This window comes from Paramisgurnus dabryanus, chromosome 7 (genome assembly GCF_030506205.2).
Source record: "Paramisgurnus dabryanus chromosome 7, PD_genome_1.1, whole genome shotgun sequence".
Lineage (NCBI taxonomy): Eukaryota > Metazoa > Chordata > Actinopteri > Cypriniformes > Cobitidae > Paramisgurnus > Paramisgurnus dabryanus.
In genome coordinates, this window is record NC_133343.1 from 19,710,721 (window position 1) to 19,730,269 (window position 19,549).

General features: G+C 37.2%; 1 protein-coding gene across 12 annotated transcripts in view; it reads right to left on the bottom strand.

The window, feature by feature from the left end:
- dlg1a (discs large MAGUK scaffold protein 1a) overlaps positions 1 to 19,549 on the bottom strand; it is a 151,310-nt gene that overhangs the window by 79,006 nt on the left and 52,755 nt on the right. For 6 of the 12 annotated variants that reach the window (XM_065240299.2, XM_065240305.2, XM_065240301.2 and 3 more), the window contains exons 4-5: positions 16,958 to 17,125; positions 7,537 to 7,644 (exon numbers count right to left, since the gene is read on the bottom strand). In XM_065240299.2, coding sequence (XP_065096371.1) covers positions 7,537 to 7,644; positions 16,958 to 17,125 — 276 coding nt within the window. The remainder of the gene's footprint in view (positions 1 to 7,536; positions 7,645 to 16,957; positions 17,126 to 19,549) is intronic. The other 6 variants (XM_065240310.2, XM_065240327.2, XM_065240309.2 and 3 more) reach the window with 1 other exon arrangement.

Genomic DNA, 19,549 nt, shown 5'->3' on the forward strand with positions numbered 1-19,549 from the left:
ATCTTGTTTTTAAATCAGTTATTAATTTTATATTAAAGCTATTAAAAATTAAAGCTAATATAGTATGCATTGTATTTTGTATTTATATAGGCAATATGTAAAATGAAAAGTTTGAATATATGCACAAACCTACAGGCAGAATAAATACCTGTATATGAGAGACGGATCTCTAGATGTAGATGATATAAATATGACAGGTGCTATGAAGTGTCTTTCGTAAATAATCAAACTTATTTACATTTCATGGAATGCGCAGAATAAAAAAAAATCTGTTATGAAAAATCTTCTTTTGAAAAATTCTTTGATGTAGTACACATGCTTGAAATTTTCAACTCAACTTTCAGAACTCAAAACACCCTTTCCAGTCCAAAAGCACCATTTATTGAAAGATGCAAAATGACTTCCTCTAAAAATCAAAATGGCTGCAAATTATATGAATTAACACCAGTAGAGTAGGAATTCACCAAATTTAAACTAAATTTAGACGCGGTAAAGGGCGGCAAAACGTGCTATTCGCGCGTAGTTGGATGCTTGAACATTTTGAGTTTACTCGCTTCATTTGCGCGTGAAATTCTAGTCATTACAGACATCTACAGAAAATTTGCATCATGGTAGGGGCTTCTGCGACTCCGCTGGCTTCTTGTAATCATGTGACTACTAGAGCAAGCTCCTGATTGGTTAAACACGGTGCGATTATCCACCAAAGATCAGATTTTATAACTTGCGTGTTTCCCACGGCAACGTTCAATTCGCATGGAAGGTGCTGCAGGATGCCTATTCACGTCTTTGCATTGACTTAACATGTAAATCACTAATGCTAGCCGCCTCTTTCGCGTCTGGTGTGACCGCACAGTAAATACACAGCAACTGACCTACCCCTAAGCCCCGCCCACTTAGTTACTGTTCCCAACTCATACAAACACATGGTTGCTAGCATGTCTTACAATGGAAGCTGTCAAGTTTGAATATCTTTTCCCAGGATGTTTTTTTATATATTTTGCCATAGTTGGATACATAAAATATTTGAATATAAATATGATAGGAAAGAAGATTCATTTAGAAGCGAGGGTTTACAGATCACAATGCAAGCGGGAGAAGCTTACGCTTATGTTGCGGTCGTCACAATCGCAGATGACATCAGGATTAACACTGTTCATGTAGGCCTACGCAGGGTACGATTAAATAAATTTTCATTTTACAAGTTTAATATGTAGAAGCACTGAACTTTAGCTAACTTAGCGTTAGCAAGCTATCTATCGATGCTGTTTTTGTATATAATGATTGCAAAGTTTAGATGATGTTAGTACAGATAAAACCTTTTTTTTTCTTACCTTAAAAACCTTACCTTAAAACAAATTTCCTTGTTGAACTGTACAATAACATGACATTTGTTCTGTCTTGTTTTGGTTAAAAATGGAATAAAATACATTTTATTGCCCATCCTCCCAAGATACCTGGGATTAGTGTTACAAGTACCCTAGGCACATTGTTTTACCATTTTGGCAGCACAATGTGTGTATGTATCGATGTGTGCTTCGGATTTTGCAATGCTTCTCTATGGCGTCCGATTTCCCGGTCCCAGTGCAACTGATACTGAACTGCCCTTGGCTCATCTGCGGCAGGGCTTGGCGACAGGTCAATTGAACTAAAATCACCGCTTTTCATGATAGCATGAGCGTTTTGGTGCTTTTTAAAATTGATGACAAGCACTTGCGGCCCCAGAGTATAATAAAATGTTTATTGTTTACGGTTTAAACCGTGTATTGTTGTTTTTTACTCTCCACCCCAGAGAGCCTGCTTTCTTTGGTGCAATTTAAGTACTTTGCAGCAGACAGATGCAAGTGGATTTCTGTATTTATTCTTTTATAAAAAAACAAAGGTTCAAATAAAGAACAACTCTGTCATTTTGACTCTCTCTTTTTTATAGCCGTTGCCTAACAACATCAGCACATGGCTGCAGCTTGATGACGCAAGTGTACCGGGGTTCAGAACCAAATACTATGATGTAAACAGAGACCAGCAGGGGAAGGGGGAGGGAGGAGCAATCGAACTCCGGTTCGGAACAGGCAAATGAACCAAGTATGAAAGCACCCTAAATTAAGAAATGCATTAATTTTAATTAATATCTTGCACGTTATCTGACCAATAATTTTAGTTTTTCAGATTAAGAAATGTATTTTAGTGATTTAGTGATTTTTATAGCACAATAAGAAGTCATAATGCATGTACAAAATACAAAGCACTTAAATAAACTCGATCGTTTAGCAACCACTACTGTATCTGTGTCCCTGCAGCTTCTGCGCAAACGTAGTGACTTCTCTGAAACCAACATTGCAAATTTTTCTAAAACAAAAAAATTTAAAATAATAAACACGTAATCACTTTATGTTGAGACTAGAGGTGTAACGATTAACCGTGCAAATGGTCATTTTCTCAATGAATGAATTTGAATGAATTACGGTGAAATCCCGGCACATCCGAACACCAGGGGGCGCTCTCATGCAGAAACTCCCTTTGTGCCACAGAAGAAGTAGCATTGCAAACGCTATCCCAGGAAATGTCTACAGGAATATGTATATCGCTGTTCTTCAAATTGTTTCAGGTATTTTCATGATAATAAAGAATATTTTGAATGATTTTATAAACAACTCTGACTCATAATGATTTTAGATTGATAAGGACTTTCTACTGACCAAATGCCATAGTCCACGCACAAGTTGTGCATGAAACAAAGAATCGCAGCCTTCCGATTCAGAATCGATTTCAGACAGGCATTTTTAATGGGGACCGCGATTGAATCGTTACATCCCTAGTAAAGAGTGTCTTCTTTTTAACAGGTTTTACTTTGGCTTTGATAAGGTAAAAAGCTTTTGCTATGTACTTGTTTAAACACATTGCATATTTTCAATTCCAAAAAAAGCATAATGGTAGCTTATGTAGATGAAGCCTAATTATAAGCTTGTTCTGAAATGGTGACAAAATAATGTCTTTCATTAAACTGAAATACGCAAAAACAATTTTATTTAAAGGAACAATATGTAAGAAATGTATATGAATTAATCATAAAATGGCCCTGATATGTCACGAGACATTAATTTTAATTTCAAATACTTATATCACTGACAACAGTGGTCCGGCCAGGATTATGTCATTTATAAAAGTGGAGTTGCAGCCCTCAACTGTTGTTTATGTTGTCATTTTTTGTATTGGCCACCAGTTGTGTGATTGCAGTACCAGTTTTAGCCACAAGGTTTGTGATTGCAATACCAGTTTTGGCCACAATCCTACATACTGTTCCTTGAAAAATGTCCTCCCTAAAGTCAGCCTATAAATGTAATAATATACTCTTTAGTTCTTCTTTATTTAGTCAAAATAAACATGTACAAATAAATACAAATCTTCAAAGTAAGCCATTTTCAGCCGTCTATAAATCTTAAAACACTAAAAATGTCTTCAGGCTAGATTAAATAATATATATTTCTGTCTAATTTGATAATTTTGGTGTGTTCCTTTCAATAAACTTGTGATTATTTGATTGGTTTGTCGTTTCTCAATTTAAAGTTAAAGTCTTATATTAATACCATTATTCAAATGTATTTAATTAAAGTATGTATTTTAATAAGAAAAGTTATTTTCAGCTTTGTTTTTTGGCCAAGTGCACCCTTTGGATTTTCGTTTTCGAACCAGATTTTTCATTTAGCTGCATTACTAACCAGAAGAAGATACTATTATTTTTGGTTGTAAAAATCTAATTAACAATAGGAGTAGGGATATGGGAAAAGAGTGGCAAACGTTTTCTTTAACAAATTAAGTCTACCGGCTTTAAGAAAAGTTAAACCACAAAAATGTATATGACTCCTCATAGATATGAGAACAACAAGCAGATTCAGAGCTCACTGGCAGCCATTTTGGTATCCTTGTCAACTGTTGTTATGTGCCACCTAATTTACAAACGCATGGGATTGGAAGTCTTCACACTCATTGTACATTTAGTGCCCCCATCGCAGATGCCCTTGTCCCCACAGAGGCTACAGGCCAAGACGAATTACTTACTGTACCCGAGTCAGTATAATAAGTACCTTATTAGAATTCAAGACAGCGTGATGCAGATACGACTCCACCTCCAGCACCCATTACTTTATACATCTGGACAAAACTAATGCACTTACTGCCCTGCAGCCCCAGCCACATTAGATCCAACTACATTACTCTCCGCTGCTGATGACAAGCACTGAAGACATACACCATAAAAAGATGAAAAAGCCTGAGACCAAAGGACATGAAAAGACTAAGAACTAAATCAAATAATAAAAAACAACACGAGACAACCCACATTTTCTAGCTCATTGCCCCTCGTGTGCCTCATGTGTCTCTTAGATAAAAGACAAAATAAAACAGTTACAGTGGTAAACAATAGTTTATAGGTGGTGAATAAAATATAGTTGTTGCTGGCCAAAACAATCACAGACCAAGAAAGCAAAAAAAAAGTTTATTACTAATTCCCGTTTTAACTCTTTACTCCGCCATTGACGGGTTAACTCTTTAAATTAAAGGGCACAAATTATCTGATTCATGTTAATATGTTAACAATATGCTAAAGGTACATACCCCAAAGTAAACGATGATGTGAGTTATCGTCTCCAATGTGAAATACGTTGAAATAGGTGCTCTTTAAGAGAAAACGCTTCCCAGCCAATGACAAGTTTTTCCAGCAATCCGTATTTTCACTATTATCCACCAGGTGGCGCGCTTACCCAACTTATAAAACCTGGAAGCAACCCCTTCGGGCAAATGGTAAGATTGCTGTGTTTGTTTTGATCATTGCTCTGAATCTGATCTCTATCAAAAGTCATTCACAACAATGTAATTATCTCAGCTTTTTGCTAAAAGTTTTGTATTTTTAAAGAAACCTACCCAAATTTCAGAGGTAATAAAAAGAAAACACATAAAGGTAGGATGAAACATTTATCTTTTTAAAGCAGAGGGTCTGCTAATTCATTTGATATGTTTATATATTTAAAGAAGAACATTTTCTGTAAGCCATTAAACTTTTGTGAAAATCATAAAAATGGCTGGCAACTTCTTTTAAAACGCTGGCTGGGAAAAAAATAAGGTTTTCTTAAACGCATAGCTGACGAATAAACTACACAAAATATAAAACAAATTGAAATGCATCCTAATAAACAATATTCAAGAACTTCAAACATTTTCTACACTCTCACAAGAAAGGGTACAAAAGCTTTCATAGGGGCGATACCTACAGTAAAAGGTGCATATTAGTACCTCAAAGGTACATAATAGTACCTTTACCGTACATATCTGTACCTAAATGGTACGTAAAAGGATTTTTAAAAAGGTACCATCCCAGTGACAGCTTTTTACACTTTTTCATACACCTAAAATCAAATGAGTAAGATAATGGACTTGAACTAAGGGTGTTTTCACACATGTTGGTGCGCACCGTGGTGTGGCCTCAGAGCGCACCAAATTACATTGTATAATTTTTCAGTTAGTGCGGCCCGTGTTCACATATGTTGTTTTTACCGTACTCGAAACATTGTACACCATGTGGTAACGATCAGTGCTGTCATTGGTCTCTGACAGCTCTTACCATCTCATGACCATCCCCCATGTTTCCACGACAACCAGCCTGACAGGAAGAGCGTAGATAGCAAGATATGGAGATAAACGATGCACGTCTTTGGAAAGTTTCTTTGCTTTAATGCGAAATTAATGTTCTATTAAAAGCCCTTCTTACGGAGCCATCACTAATTTTGTGTGTGGAGGACAGCTATGCATTTATGAAATCATCAGCTCAAACGTCCAGGAGACAGCGAGTCTCTGCAACGGACCAAGATTGCCTTGTTTGTTGTTAACCCTCAATATAAAACCCGGCTCACGTCATGACGGAAGCCCAGCGGCTCAAACATGTGGAGAACTTCCTGTATTTGGTTCGGCCCGAGGTCCAGCAGTGTTCACACCACAGATGGGTCACACCAGAGTTCTGCGACAGCCGCTCCGAGACCACCTGTTTAGAGCGGTCGTTTAGTGCGCACCAGAGTGCGGCTGTTGTGTTCACACTGACCCAAACGAACCGTACCGGACCGACACATCATTTGGGCTGACCTGAACAGTGTTTGTGTGAAAGCACCCTAAGACCTGCAAGTCAAGTTATGAGATGCAGTGTCACACATAACCTCTCTAATGCTGTAGGGAAAGAGAAATATTTATTTAATGTCTTCAATGAGGTTAATCACAAGATATGCTATATCACATTGAAAAATGATAAACTTGCCGCCTCTTACAAACAGGCCTAACCTACAATCTGTTTGAGTAGAAGTGTGCAGGCTTTTTAATACAGTATAAGGACGACGCAGCGCCCATTTTCACAGCCTCCCCCAGAAAATGATTTGTTGCTGCTAACCCAACTGCCCACTTTTAAAAGGCGGTATGACATTCTGTTCATTGGACTCGAACCAGCTCTCTGAATGTGTGAAAAAAGAAAGGCAAGTTATCACCTACTGTAAATATAACTAAGGCATATACGAATAACAAAATACAGTAGTTCAATCTAGATCAAGTGAAAACTTAATGAATTTTACCTGAATGCAGTCATTAAATGTCACCAGTAAATGCAAAATGCTAAATCTTAATTAATCATAGCTAGATTTGACTTCATCTTTGTGCTTAAAAAAACTAATCTGGTCCCTCTTCCCCCAAGGGACCAAATTTATTGATCAACTGCCACTGTTTCGCCAAATATGTCCCCGTATAGGAGAATCTTGAAGCTATAAAGCAGTAAACGATTCTGTAAATTATTTACTGCAGCCCCTGCTAGAAGAATAGTAATCCTTAACCAAAAATTGGTCTTCATTTACCCTTACAGTATGTTACACTGACCTATACAATATGACTTCTTGTTAGTGGAAACAAAAAAAGAGATTTAAAGCATGCTGATGTAAGGCCTTATCACCATGCACTGTCATTGCACCATTACTTTCTTTTGACCTTATAGATTTAGGTCATTTTAACAAAGTTGATAATGCTAAAGGAAATGCAGTTTAATATTGAGTTCAAAGAAACAAAGTGGATTTGATGAAGGGGTACTTGTGCCTGTTGATAGTGTTACAAGATGGGTAGGCTTCTATACTGTATAAGATTTCATATATAACCTCAGAAGCACTGCACTGTACCAGTTTACAGTTATTTCTTTAAAAACATAAGTTATCACCTCTACAGTAATTGTATACTTTACAAGAGCAAAATGTTTTAAACAGTAACAATGCAGAAATCTACAAAGTCATCTTGCATTGATCCAACTGTGCCACCTAGTGCTTAAAAGACAAACCACAACACAACATTTTAAAAATTGTCTTGGCTCTCTCTCTCTCTCTCTCTCTCTCTCTCTCTCTCTCTCTCTCTCTCTCTCTCTCTCTCTCTCTCTCTCTCTCTCTCTCTCATCAAAGATTTGCACATAGAGCTGTATATAATAATAAAATGTGTGTAAATGGAGACCATATAATCGCACCGAATTACCTGTATCATTGTGCCGCTTTGTGAGTACAGTGCAGCGAAGGCAGGGGCCGGGACCTCCTCACCTCCTAATGTTGAGGATCCATCAAACACGTACTCCAAAGACTCTACCTGGAGAGGGGCATGTAGCTCAGGTGGTACGTACGAGTACAAAAAGCACACTCTTACAGAAACACACACAGATATCAAACTACAGTGCGTGCCCACATACACCTTTTGAATGAGTCCGGTGCATGTCTATTCTGGTGAAAACCATCAAGCCCTTCAATGAAACGCATGCAGGTACAAAACACAGACCACAAGAGCTAAGCAACAAACTGCTGGCATGATGATGACCTCAAAACACACTGATCATCATGACAAACAAAGAGCAGACAATCAAAAAGGCACACAACTGGTGTTGTGTGGTAGAACAGAAGCTTGACGTATCTGAGACAGATGGGTCACAATGTGATCCTCTGGTGACATACTGGATGGTTTGACATAAAATAAGTGTTCCTTGCTTGATTTAGAGTTTTTGTTGGTAATCGGTAACTACTGTTTTTTTTTAATACGCATGGCAATTTAATTAAAGTATTTATTAGGACTGCTCCACTTACAAAATTAAACATGTTTAACACAGCTAATTAAGTTTAATTGATTTTCAGTAACACATTTAAAAAAGGCCCCCGGCTCACCAGCAATATCAAAGTGTTTTAACTAAAATTTCACTTACATTTTGATTAAAATCTGGTTAATTTATAAATCATCGCCATATGGGTAATATTAATTATTAGCAAAACATTAATGGTACATATGTTTATAATAAAGACCAAATCATAAACTCCTAAAACATTAAAACATCTGTGTTAAAAAAAAAATATGTTTTTCTCGGAACTAAAGTGAGATCTGGGATTGAGTCCACCTCAGGTCATCCTCCTATTCTAGTGCACTTACTTCCTGTAAATCTAATATTACTTTAAATCAACCAATGTTTAACACTGTAAAAGCAAAAATGCCAAATTTCTCTCAAAACATAATACCCTGTTTACCCAAATTTTTCCCATACACTATCAGAAAAAAAGGTTTAAAACTGTACCTTTTCTGTCACTGAAGAGCATGCAACTCATATCACAATCTGCGTACCGTCAAAAAACCCTGCATGTAAACATTCTTTACAGAGTTTAAAGAAAAGTAAAAAAAAAATGTCAAAAGGTGACAGAAAATGCCTGTAATGGAGCAAATATATCACAGGTGGCTTAATTTAATTTTCTATTCATACAAAGAAATCAGAACATTTAAGTATACAAGTTGAGTCATAATAAATAAAAGTAAAATGCACAGGGAATAAGTATTGAACACACTTTATTTCATTCTTTGTAGAAAAGCCTTTGTTGGTGATTACAGCTTTTAGATGCCTCTTGTATTGAGAGACCAGTCGTCTGCATTGCTCAGGAATGATTCTGGCCCATTCTTCCACACAAATGGTCTTTGAATCTTGAAGGTCCTTTGAGCCTATTTTATAAACTTTGATCTTCAGTTCTCTCCATAGATTTTCGATGGGATTTAGGTCAAGTGATTGACGGGCCATTCAAGCAACTTGATTTTCTTTCTTTGAAACCACTTCATTGTTTCCTTGGACTTGTGTTTGTCCACCCTCTTTTCATTTTCAGCTTTTTGGTAAATGGCAGCAGATTTTTATCCAGAATGTCCCGGTACATTTCTCCATTCATCCTGCCTTCAATAATATGAAGTCTGACAGTACCCTTTGCTGAAAAGAAGCCCCAAACCATGATGCTTCCACCCCCAAATTTAACTGTCGGTATGGTGTTCTTGGGGTGATGGGCAGTGCCATTTCTTGTCCAAAAATGGTGTGTAGAATGACTGCCAAAAAGTATAATTTTGCTTTCATCTGACCATACTATAGTCTCCCAATAATCCACAGGCTTCTCCTAATGCTCTTTCTCAAACTTTAACCGAGCCTCAACATGCTTTTTGTTCAGCAATGGAGTCTTGCGTGGTGAGCGTGCATGGATGCCATGGCGGTTCAGTGCATTGCTTTTAGTTTTCTTTGAAACAACAGTACCTGCTGATGCAAGGTCTTCCTGAAGTTCTGCCTGAGTGGTTCTTGGATCTTGGAGAACTCTCCTGATTATTCTTTGGACACATCAGAAAGGGATCTTATGTGGAGCACCTGATCATGGCTGGTTTATGGTGAGGTGATGCTCTTTCCATTTCTGGATAATGGCCATTATGAAGTCTTTCCTGTCTGCCTCCTGGGAATGAGAAGCCTTTATAGGCCATCAATTAGGACTTAAGCAGCTGATATCAATTAGGACTGATATGGGGCAGGGTTTCTCTCACAATGCTGATAGATTTCAGGTGATTTTCTGGCTTTCTATGCCATTTTGCACCTTGTTCTCTTCATGTGTTCAATACTTCTTCCCTGTGTCATTTCACTTTATTTATTATGACTCAACTTGTATGCTTAAATGTTCTGATTTCTTTGTATGAATTCAATATTTGGCTTGATGGCTATATCTGGTGGAAATTTTGTGTCAATAGCCCACTTAGATATCACCTTACTGATAACAATCCTGATGTGTAAAATCATTATTTTCCCTGTTGTATTTAAAGTGACTATGTCCTACTGTATTTATCCAATAATAACTGCTGACACAGAAAATATGCAATTAAGAATGCTAACCCAGGGTTTATGAATGTACAATGTGAAATAATATCTTCTTATTTTATATGTGTCTCAGACATTTGAACCCTCATTATGAGTCATTCTCTGAAATTATTAATAATTAATTCATATTTAAAGGTCCAATGTGTAGATTTTAGCGGCATCTAGCCGTGAGATTGTGAATTGCATCCAACGGCTCAGTCCACCGCTCACCCCTCCCTTTAGAAATACAGAGAAGCTACGATAGCTAGCACAGGACAAGCATGTCACTGAGTGCGTTTACATGCACAGTCTTACGCCGATTATGCTTAATATGCTGATAACACGTGGGGTCATGTAAACGCATAAATCGGGGAAAGCTCATAAACGGCGTAAGCAAAATCCGATCGGCACAGGTGGTTTTTTGCTCATTACGCCGATTTCGCGTAGCATGTAAACACCTTAACCTGCTTTCTCACGGTTTTGTCCATGTGCGCATGTCTCCGCGTATGAAAGATAAACGTCACACGCGGAAGTAAGCGCAAAGTAACGCATAAAAGTCTCAGCTCGACAAAAGCAGTTGGCAGAGAAACTGTGAAAATAGAAGCTCATGTTACATTTACTGGTTCTGTAGACACGAGAAGAGATACAACAGTACAGCTTAAGACAGATATGCCCTTGACTTTTTGAACGACTATTGTGTACTATAGGTGGTGACGTCACTGCCTGCGAGAAAAGTGATAAGTCTTCAAGTCCCATGTAAACGCAGTTGTCTGCATAGCTGGTTTATTGATTTGCATGTAAACGCATGAAAACAGTTTTCTATAATAAGCAGATTTTTGATAGTTATCCGCTTATTCTGTGCATGTAAACGCACTCATTGTCTAAGACAACATTTTGTTCGTTTAAGGCTACTTTAGAAACATGCCGGCAAATTCCACGTAAGGGGAACAGCGGTGTATGTAGACAGAAATGGCTCGTTCTAAGGTAATAAATACATAATGGTTAATTAAGAAGTTATGTACCTGTATATTATATTGCATTTCTGTCAATAGATCCTCAAAAATGTACACACAGCACTGGGGACAGCAAATCTATTGACAGCCCTAATTATTTTTACTTACTCTAGGGCCTGTTTTAATAAAAAAATATTTCTTCATCCTAAAAAAATCATGGGAACCTTTCTGTTCTTCTCAATATAATAATATGCCTTTGCAGGTATACGAGCCAGTTACAGGACGTTACAACTGTGGGACATGGGGAGCCACAAGATGCCAGCTCCATCTGTGCTGACAGTTAAAGCCAAACATTAATACCACAACCCCATACTCACGATAAGAGCTTCAAAAGCAAAATGTTTAATGGAAATGACATCTATGATTGATAATAAATATAATATATTTAAAGAGCACTTGTCTTAGAAGATGCCAGGCTATGTGCCACTGAAGCAAAAGGTTAAATATGCACTACTCTGGATGGGTGCATCTCTGTGTCTTGACTGCCAGTAGAGGGTTCTGTAAATAGAAACCTGACCAGAGGCATGTGGTTCATGTGTTGCGTGCTACAGAAAGAGTGCAGTCATGTTATCGTCATTCAGGGCAGAGAATAAGTAAAGCAATATCTGATTCACGTGACAATTGATCAACCCTGACAATAATTGATTTAATTTGCAGCATTATAACAATTTCAATTTTCTAGCATACTGTAGCAAAACATTTGATATTACTTTTTTAACAGGATCTAAAAGCATCTCCTTTTTAACTAAATTTAAGGGTAAAGTTTCTTTCTACTTTATTCAAATATTTTCACCAAACCTACTTTTATTCAGAGACAACTACAAGTAAGCCATTTACATCACATTTACTTTTAGTCATTTAGTAGACACATTTTAGATGGCCAAAAAATGAGATAGCATTTACAGTACCAACAATAAGTGTAGTCTTCAACCAATAAGCGCTGTTCATAAGTTCATCTGTAATGTCCTTTAGTCTGTCAACAAGGAAACATTATCTTTTAAATGATTTTTGCAATTGTGTTTGATGATGCTGGTGCCTTACACGCTTTAGTTTCAAATACAACGCTTTCATTACAAATAATAGCCACAAGGTGGAGTAAGACAACTGCAGTCTCTAATAAGGACAGGAATGGGTCACGTGATCGGCCTGATTTGAAAGAAATTGTTTTGAATTACTATTTTAATCTTAATGGCATTGAACTACCCAAGGGTGTTTCCGTAAATAAGATGCCAGCATGATTTGCTTATAGGAAAAAAATAAGAAATTGCATAGGTGGATGAGGTGGATGTTTGCGGTATGATGCCCACATTCACATACTGTAGAGAGAGAGAGGGGGGAGAGAGAGAGAGCGCGCACCATCAGCCTAGAGCACATGGACAGATTTAGGTAAAATGTGGGCTCGTAGTGATGTCAGAGTATGTGTATGCATGCGTGTGTGTGTGTGTATGTGGACAGGGAGCATTAGCTTGCGCTCTGCGCAGCTGAGACTGATAGGAGGTGACAGGCAGGGCTTGTCAGGCGCTGCTCTGTCGGCATGCAGAAAGCCTCACTGATCTGAGCCCAGCACTGCTCTTCAAACATCAGCACTGCTCAACTCTATGCAGATTCTGGTTTAAAAACTGTCCGCTGCACAATTTATTGCAGGGTTTTTTGAACGCATCACACTTCCTGGTTTGGGGCAGGGATGTCCAATACTATGGATTAGGAAATTCAGTCTGTCCGTAAAATATTAAGTGGGTCCTAGGGTCACCTGACCTGGGATCAGTCACATTGCTTGGGATGGTGTTTACATAAGACTGTTTCACAAAAAGTGGAATTATTTATGGGTCTTGAGAGGATGAGCTATTTTTCACTAGACACGCTATCTTGAAGACTGATGGCATAAAACGTCAGCACTCATAGCTGAAGGCGTCTGTCTGCATGTGTATATCTGGAGGAGCAATGCATCATGTTAACTAAAGGGCTAGTTCACCCACAAATAAAAATACGAAGTTGTAAAAAAACTTATAAATGTCTTTGTTCTGATAAACACGAAGGAAGATATTTTATGGAATGGATGCAAGCAAACTGATCAGATGCCCCATTGACTTCATAGTAAGATTAAAGAATACCATGGACGTCAATGGGTCCTCTGACTGGTTTGGTTTCAAGGGTCATTTTACAAAAACGTCCACTTTCGGCATGGCAAGATGTCTTAAAATGTATTTCTTTTTCTAACATTTAAACTTATACCACATTATTAGATTACTCTTTAACTTTATAAGTACACATAAATGACAGTTTAATGATTTTTTTTGTGTGCATGTACGTCAAGACTGCATAGACCTTTTTTTGTCACTGGTGTTACCTTACTTTTTTAGCAATATTAAAAGGTGTTTATGAATGTGTTAAAGCTTAATTCTTAAGTGTAGCAGAATTCAATGAATTAAAAATTATCATCATGTCACATGTGAAAGATTTTATTTAAAGATCACGTAACACACCGCTGTTTTTGCATTTCTGATGTTAATCTGGAATACCTATAGAGTAGTATGACATCCTTTATATCTCCGAAGAGTCTTTAGTTCAATCAGATTTATAAAGAAAGATCAGCTTTACCGAATCTTTCCGATAACGTACGAAAAAATGAAGAAGGAGTTATACCGCAGGAGCAGCGAGAACGAGTCATGCAACACTATACAACACTGTTTTAACTTATGATTCACTACATAATCGTGTCATGTATATAATATGTTTATATATATTTATATTTATATAATATGCACACGACAACTCTTACTCATGACCCGGTTGGGAAAATCCACCGCATCAAACACACATGCAAAACTCCGCTGCTACCCCGGATAATAAACTATGTCCATCGTTTTTATAAGGCTGGATGTCTTCTCCTTACATCCAAAAACACACTTCATCTTTCGTGCCATTGTTGACTTTTGAAATTAAACAAAGCTGAGTGGCGTGTTAAGCTGTTTGCGAGCTCTATCGTCTCCCGCTGATTGACGGGTGGGCGGGGTTTTCCGGGATAAGTGCCCATACAAAGAAGTGATTTGTATAGAAAACCCCCGAAACGTCAGTTGGACCTGTAATCGAAAAAAACTTTCCGAAACTTGTACGAACCCTGCTGAAGTGCATTCGGCACAGAAATACTCTGTAACATGTCCAACTGCTTTTTTTGACACTTTGCCTACGTTTAGCATGAGGAAACAACTGTATAACTGTGTTAATAAGTCAGAATGGTTGAAATACCATTGAACCCCCCCACTTTAATGTGAAAGAAAAAAAACACAGTAACACCAGTGACACAACAAATCACCAGTCACTGGTGTTACTGATCTTCACTGCTGTTACCCATAAGGAAGGTAACACCAGTGACAGTAACACCAGCGACAATTTTCATGAAAACTACATTTTACTACATTTCTGATGCAAAGTATCAGGAAATTGGAAGAAGGAAGTCAAGTGATGTCATCAGTGTGATTTTGATTTAAAAATAGGAGTTTTTTGTTAAACGATAACACCAGTGACACAACTCCAGGGGACCACTACTTTCATTATATATTTTCATTTTATAATATTTATTTAGCATTTTGCCTTTTAATGTAATTCATATATTTGAATGTAAAATACATTATTGTATTTTAAATGGTAGAAAACACTTTAATCTCAAAATAAAGCATTTTCCCTCTGTACATGACTGTGGGGACGAGCACTTCTGTGGTGCTTGGAATTCGAATTAATTAATACAAATCAAATATTGCTACGTTGATGGCTCAAGAAGGTGTAATTGATCAAATAACATATTGTTTCATTTTAAAATATATAAAAATGTGTAACCCTAAATGGTGTTTCAAGTGTAATATTTCTGTAGATGCTGAGTACAGAAAAATTTACATTTCAATAGAATGACCCACAAACATTCCTCAAAATATCTTTCTTTGTGCTTAACAGAACAAATAGTAAATGGATACAGGTCTGTAACAAAATAAGAGTTTTCATTTTTGGGTGAACTATCCCTTTAAAGCATCACTAGAATAGTCCACAATTTATCCCTCATCATCAATCCCTAGATTCATAAGAGTCATTCAACAAGTGAGAAAAGTAGGTCACTATTAGGCAGAAAATAAGCAGAAAGCTTGACAGATTTTGGTGTGGGTTGACACATCTCATTTATAAATTACATTTTAGCCTATTTATAATATTTGATCAAATATTTATGGCAATCTGATAATGCTTTAAGTAATTAATATGCACATATTATTCTCAAATCTGATATATTCTAAAATTATTCATTTTAATTCATTCTGGAAGACTCACATTCTCTCCCTCTCAATCACTAATGAAAATGTGCATGCCCCATCATGATGTATTTCTTTCTGTACAAAAAATACACACTGACCCTGAAATGTTTCTCACTGGATTGTAAAAAGAAAGGTTCACAGAGTACTGAACACATAATCAGGTTAACATTTCTCTAACAAGCAATTCACTCCACATCCAAACAAAGCTGAGAAATCGTCTAGCTTTTATTAAGTAATGTTGTCAAACAACGCTATGTTTGGTAAGCATTAAGGAAATTGATTTTCTGTACAGAAGTAATCCACACGGCTACAAGGAGTTGATAAAGGTCCTCTGCGAGTAATTGATGCAATTTTCTAAGAAAAATATCCAAATTTCAAACTTTATAAACTGTAATAACTAGCTTCCAGGAAACAAAAGCATCTGCGACCATTTTGGTCGCAGTGTAGTTCCCTGGCTGCTCAGTTACCTCAGTATGTGCTGCAGTTGATCCAGTTTGCCGCGCTGGATGATGAGTTTATGATGCGCTGGATAATGAGTTTATGACGCGTGCATCTTCACGGGCTCTCTCAACAAAACACGGGTCATCCAGTCGAGTTCAGAAAATACGGAAATTCGTAAAGTGATTTTTTTTTCCTGGGCGGGTCCATTTTACCTGGGCGGAATGCCCAGTAGAGCCTATGTTTGGGAAACACTGTATGTACTGCTCTATACTGCAGAGGGGGAGAAAAAAAATCTAAAAAAATCGATTTTTTTAAAATATGAATCGATTTGACCTGCCAACTCGATTTTAAAATCAAATCGATTTTTTTCCCAGCCCTACCCTGATCCCTGTTTTCTCCCATTGTAAGCTTGGAAAAGCAATGACATTTACAAAAAAAAAACTCCAGATGTGTTTGTCTGCGAGACAAAGGACTTTCTTTCTTGAACACTTAAAGGAACAGTATGTAAGAAATTTATATCAATTAATCATAAAATGGCCCTGATATATCACTAAAGTAGACATTAAGAAATCATTTTCATTTCAAATATTTATATTACTGACAACAGTGGTCCGGCCAGGATATTGTCATTTAAAAACTGGAGTTGCAGCTCTCAACTGATGTTTATGTTGTCATTTTGTGTATTGGCCACCAGCTGTGTGATTGCAGTACCAGTTTTAGCCACAAGTTTTGTGACTGCAATACCAGTTTTGGCCACAATCCTACATACTGTTCCTTTAACTAAAATATTTAAATTTGATGCTCTACATTTAGGTGGATAATTGTTTTTTCTCTAAATGCCCATAATGTGGTTCGTGTAAATCTTATTTGTGTGTGTGTGTGTTTGCTTGTAAACATGACACTGATGGAGATTCTATCACACACAAAATGTTTGCATGTTTACAGAGTACACATAGACACAGAATAGATGACATGCAGCACAGAAATGCATTAAAGACCAAAGGATTGCAGTGATATTTTACCTTCATTGGAGAAATGTGTGAATGGGAAACATAGCCATGTACGTTCTCAATTTGTGAGATGTTTTTCTCCGATACCTGAACCAGCTCAGGAGGGCGCACATCCCCTGCCATGTGAGGAGAGTTGTGCTCTGGAGGCGATGTGGTATCCTCATCCTGATATCTATATTTCTGAGGAGAAAGAGAGAGGGTGGGATAAGTTAAACCAGGATAAGATATTAAATATAGGCTTGTAGCTTCTCTCGGCCAACCATGAATTCCTTATGAGCAACTGGAGATTGCATCTTTATTAAGAAATATAAACTGATGCCAAAAATAAAAGGTTCATACAGTATACTGTATTATAAGCAACCCAACAGTGTAAATGAATAATACAAGTCACTGCTCAAAGTGGGTCGGGGCTCACCGATATGAAGACAAGCAGCAATTCTACAGAATTATTCCTGCATGGTATTCCACAGAAACTGCCGGAACTCCCTCTCAATTTAACAAGAGTCTTCCCATTCAGACAAAAACTGCTATGAAGAGCCTATATGACCGATGTGATAAACCACCAATTACTTTGATTTTACGCTTGATTTTACTTTACATTTAGGTCTTATATCTTATTTTTTTTTACTTTATGTTCCTTTGGCTCAATTGGAAGATAATTGTGTTAGTAGTATTAAAAGTCATGGGTTCAATCCTAGGGAACACGCATATTAATAAAATGTACTGTATAGTCACTCAAAGTCACAAAAAATATCTTTCAAGTAGTGTAATATCTTTAAAAGATTATATGTCATTAAACTAAACACAGAGTTTCAGTTTTTTGTTTCCAAATGGGTCTTTTTCAGTTACATATATTCATGATTTAAAGGAAGAAACGATATAATGTAAACCACAAGTTAATACTGTACCCTAGCCTACCTCATTCCAAGATGAAGTGTCAAAAATGGTGTTGCTAAAAACAAAACCTCATAAAAGTTTAAATCATGCACTTGTACAGAAATGTGAAAGTACTTGAGATCCATTTCTCCCTAGACCTCACTGCTCAGATGGGGAGCACTGTTTTAAATGAGCCAGACAACCCATATCCCTGCCGCAAAGTCATCACAGCCGACCCCAATCTGCCATACTGTAGTAGCTGTATCTGAAATTGTGTTCTGCTACAGTAGTTTCTTAACAAAAAACACAAGCTATTCAAGTAGTGCCTTTTATCCACACACATCCATCTTGCCCGGGTGCCTTGTTGACCCTAATCTGTAGGCCGCCTCTATGGCATTCCCAGAATATAGGTTAGGAAATGCAAACACACAAGTCTTGAGAGATGAAAAATGGGCATAGCCTTTCTTGTGGAAGGTAGTTGCCCGAAAAAGTGGGACAAGCTTAAAGTTCTTATGTTTGATAGGTGTGAAAAGTCACTGCACTTGCACTATGAGGGAAAATACATCCTCTAAAGCTAAAGATGCATGAATTTAACTGTACCAATGCACAAAAGGCAGGCTAGATTTAAGATAGATACACATTTTGCTCTGTTGTGATCAATAATCACAAAAAACACTGAAGGTTCCAAACAATAGTTAGCAAAATGATGCAGCCTTGGTAGCTTCTAATATTGGTTTCAAAATCTATATATTTTTGTCCAAAATATAAAGAAGCATTGCATTATGGCTTTACAGCTGAAACAATCTCTAAATGCACAGAGTACTAAAATCAATATTTTATAATCTATAGCAGTGCTTCCCAATCCTGGTCCTCGTGGACCCCCTCCCAAAACATTTTAGATGTCTCCTTATTTAACACACCTGATTTAGCTCATCAGCTTGTTAGGGAGACATGTTTATTATTTTGAAAAGACGCTGATCAGTTGAATCAGGTGTTTTAAATATTAAATAAGGAGACATCTAAAACTTTTTCAGGGGGGGTCCACGAAGACCAAGATTGGGAAGCACTGCTATAGATTATATATTGATTTGAGTACTCGTGAATTCAGAGATTGTTTTAGCTGTAAAAAAAGCAGCTTAATCTCCCAAATCTTATGAAGCCAAACAATGGAAAGGTACAAGTTATATTTTGTTGTTAAAGGGGTCATATTATGAGATTTTTTAAAAAAAGTAAAATAATTATTTGGTGTCCCCAGAGTGCGTATGTGAAGTGTTAGCTGAAAATACCCCACAGATAATTAATTATAGCATATTAAAATTGCCACTTTATAGGCCTAAGTAAAAATTTACCATTTTTGGGTGTGTCTTTCAAAATGCAAATGCAGTGTTTCCCATATATTAATTTATCTGTGGCGCCATCAACACTGGCCGCCACAAATAGATTTTTCATGATTCCCATTTACATTTTAATTTTACTATTTAAAATGGCTTAATTCATTGCAGCGAGCGCTCAGCGCGCCTCCATCCTCCCTCTCTCGTTGTGGGAAGCGCAACAGCGCGCGCCCCCGGCCCCCTCCCCTCTCTTTGCTGAGCCTGCACGTCTCTCTCACATAACAGTGAAAAGTATTTAACTCCGTGTTCCTCCGTGTACTTTCTCTTTTTCGCGTAAACGTCAACAGTCACGGATGTTACTGACAGAGAAGGCGGTGGCTGATTAAGTTCATCATGA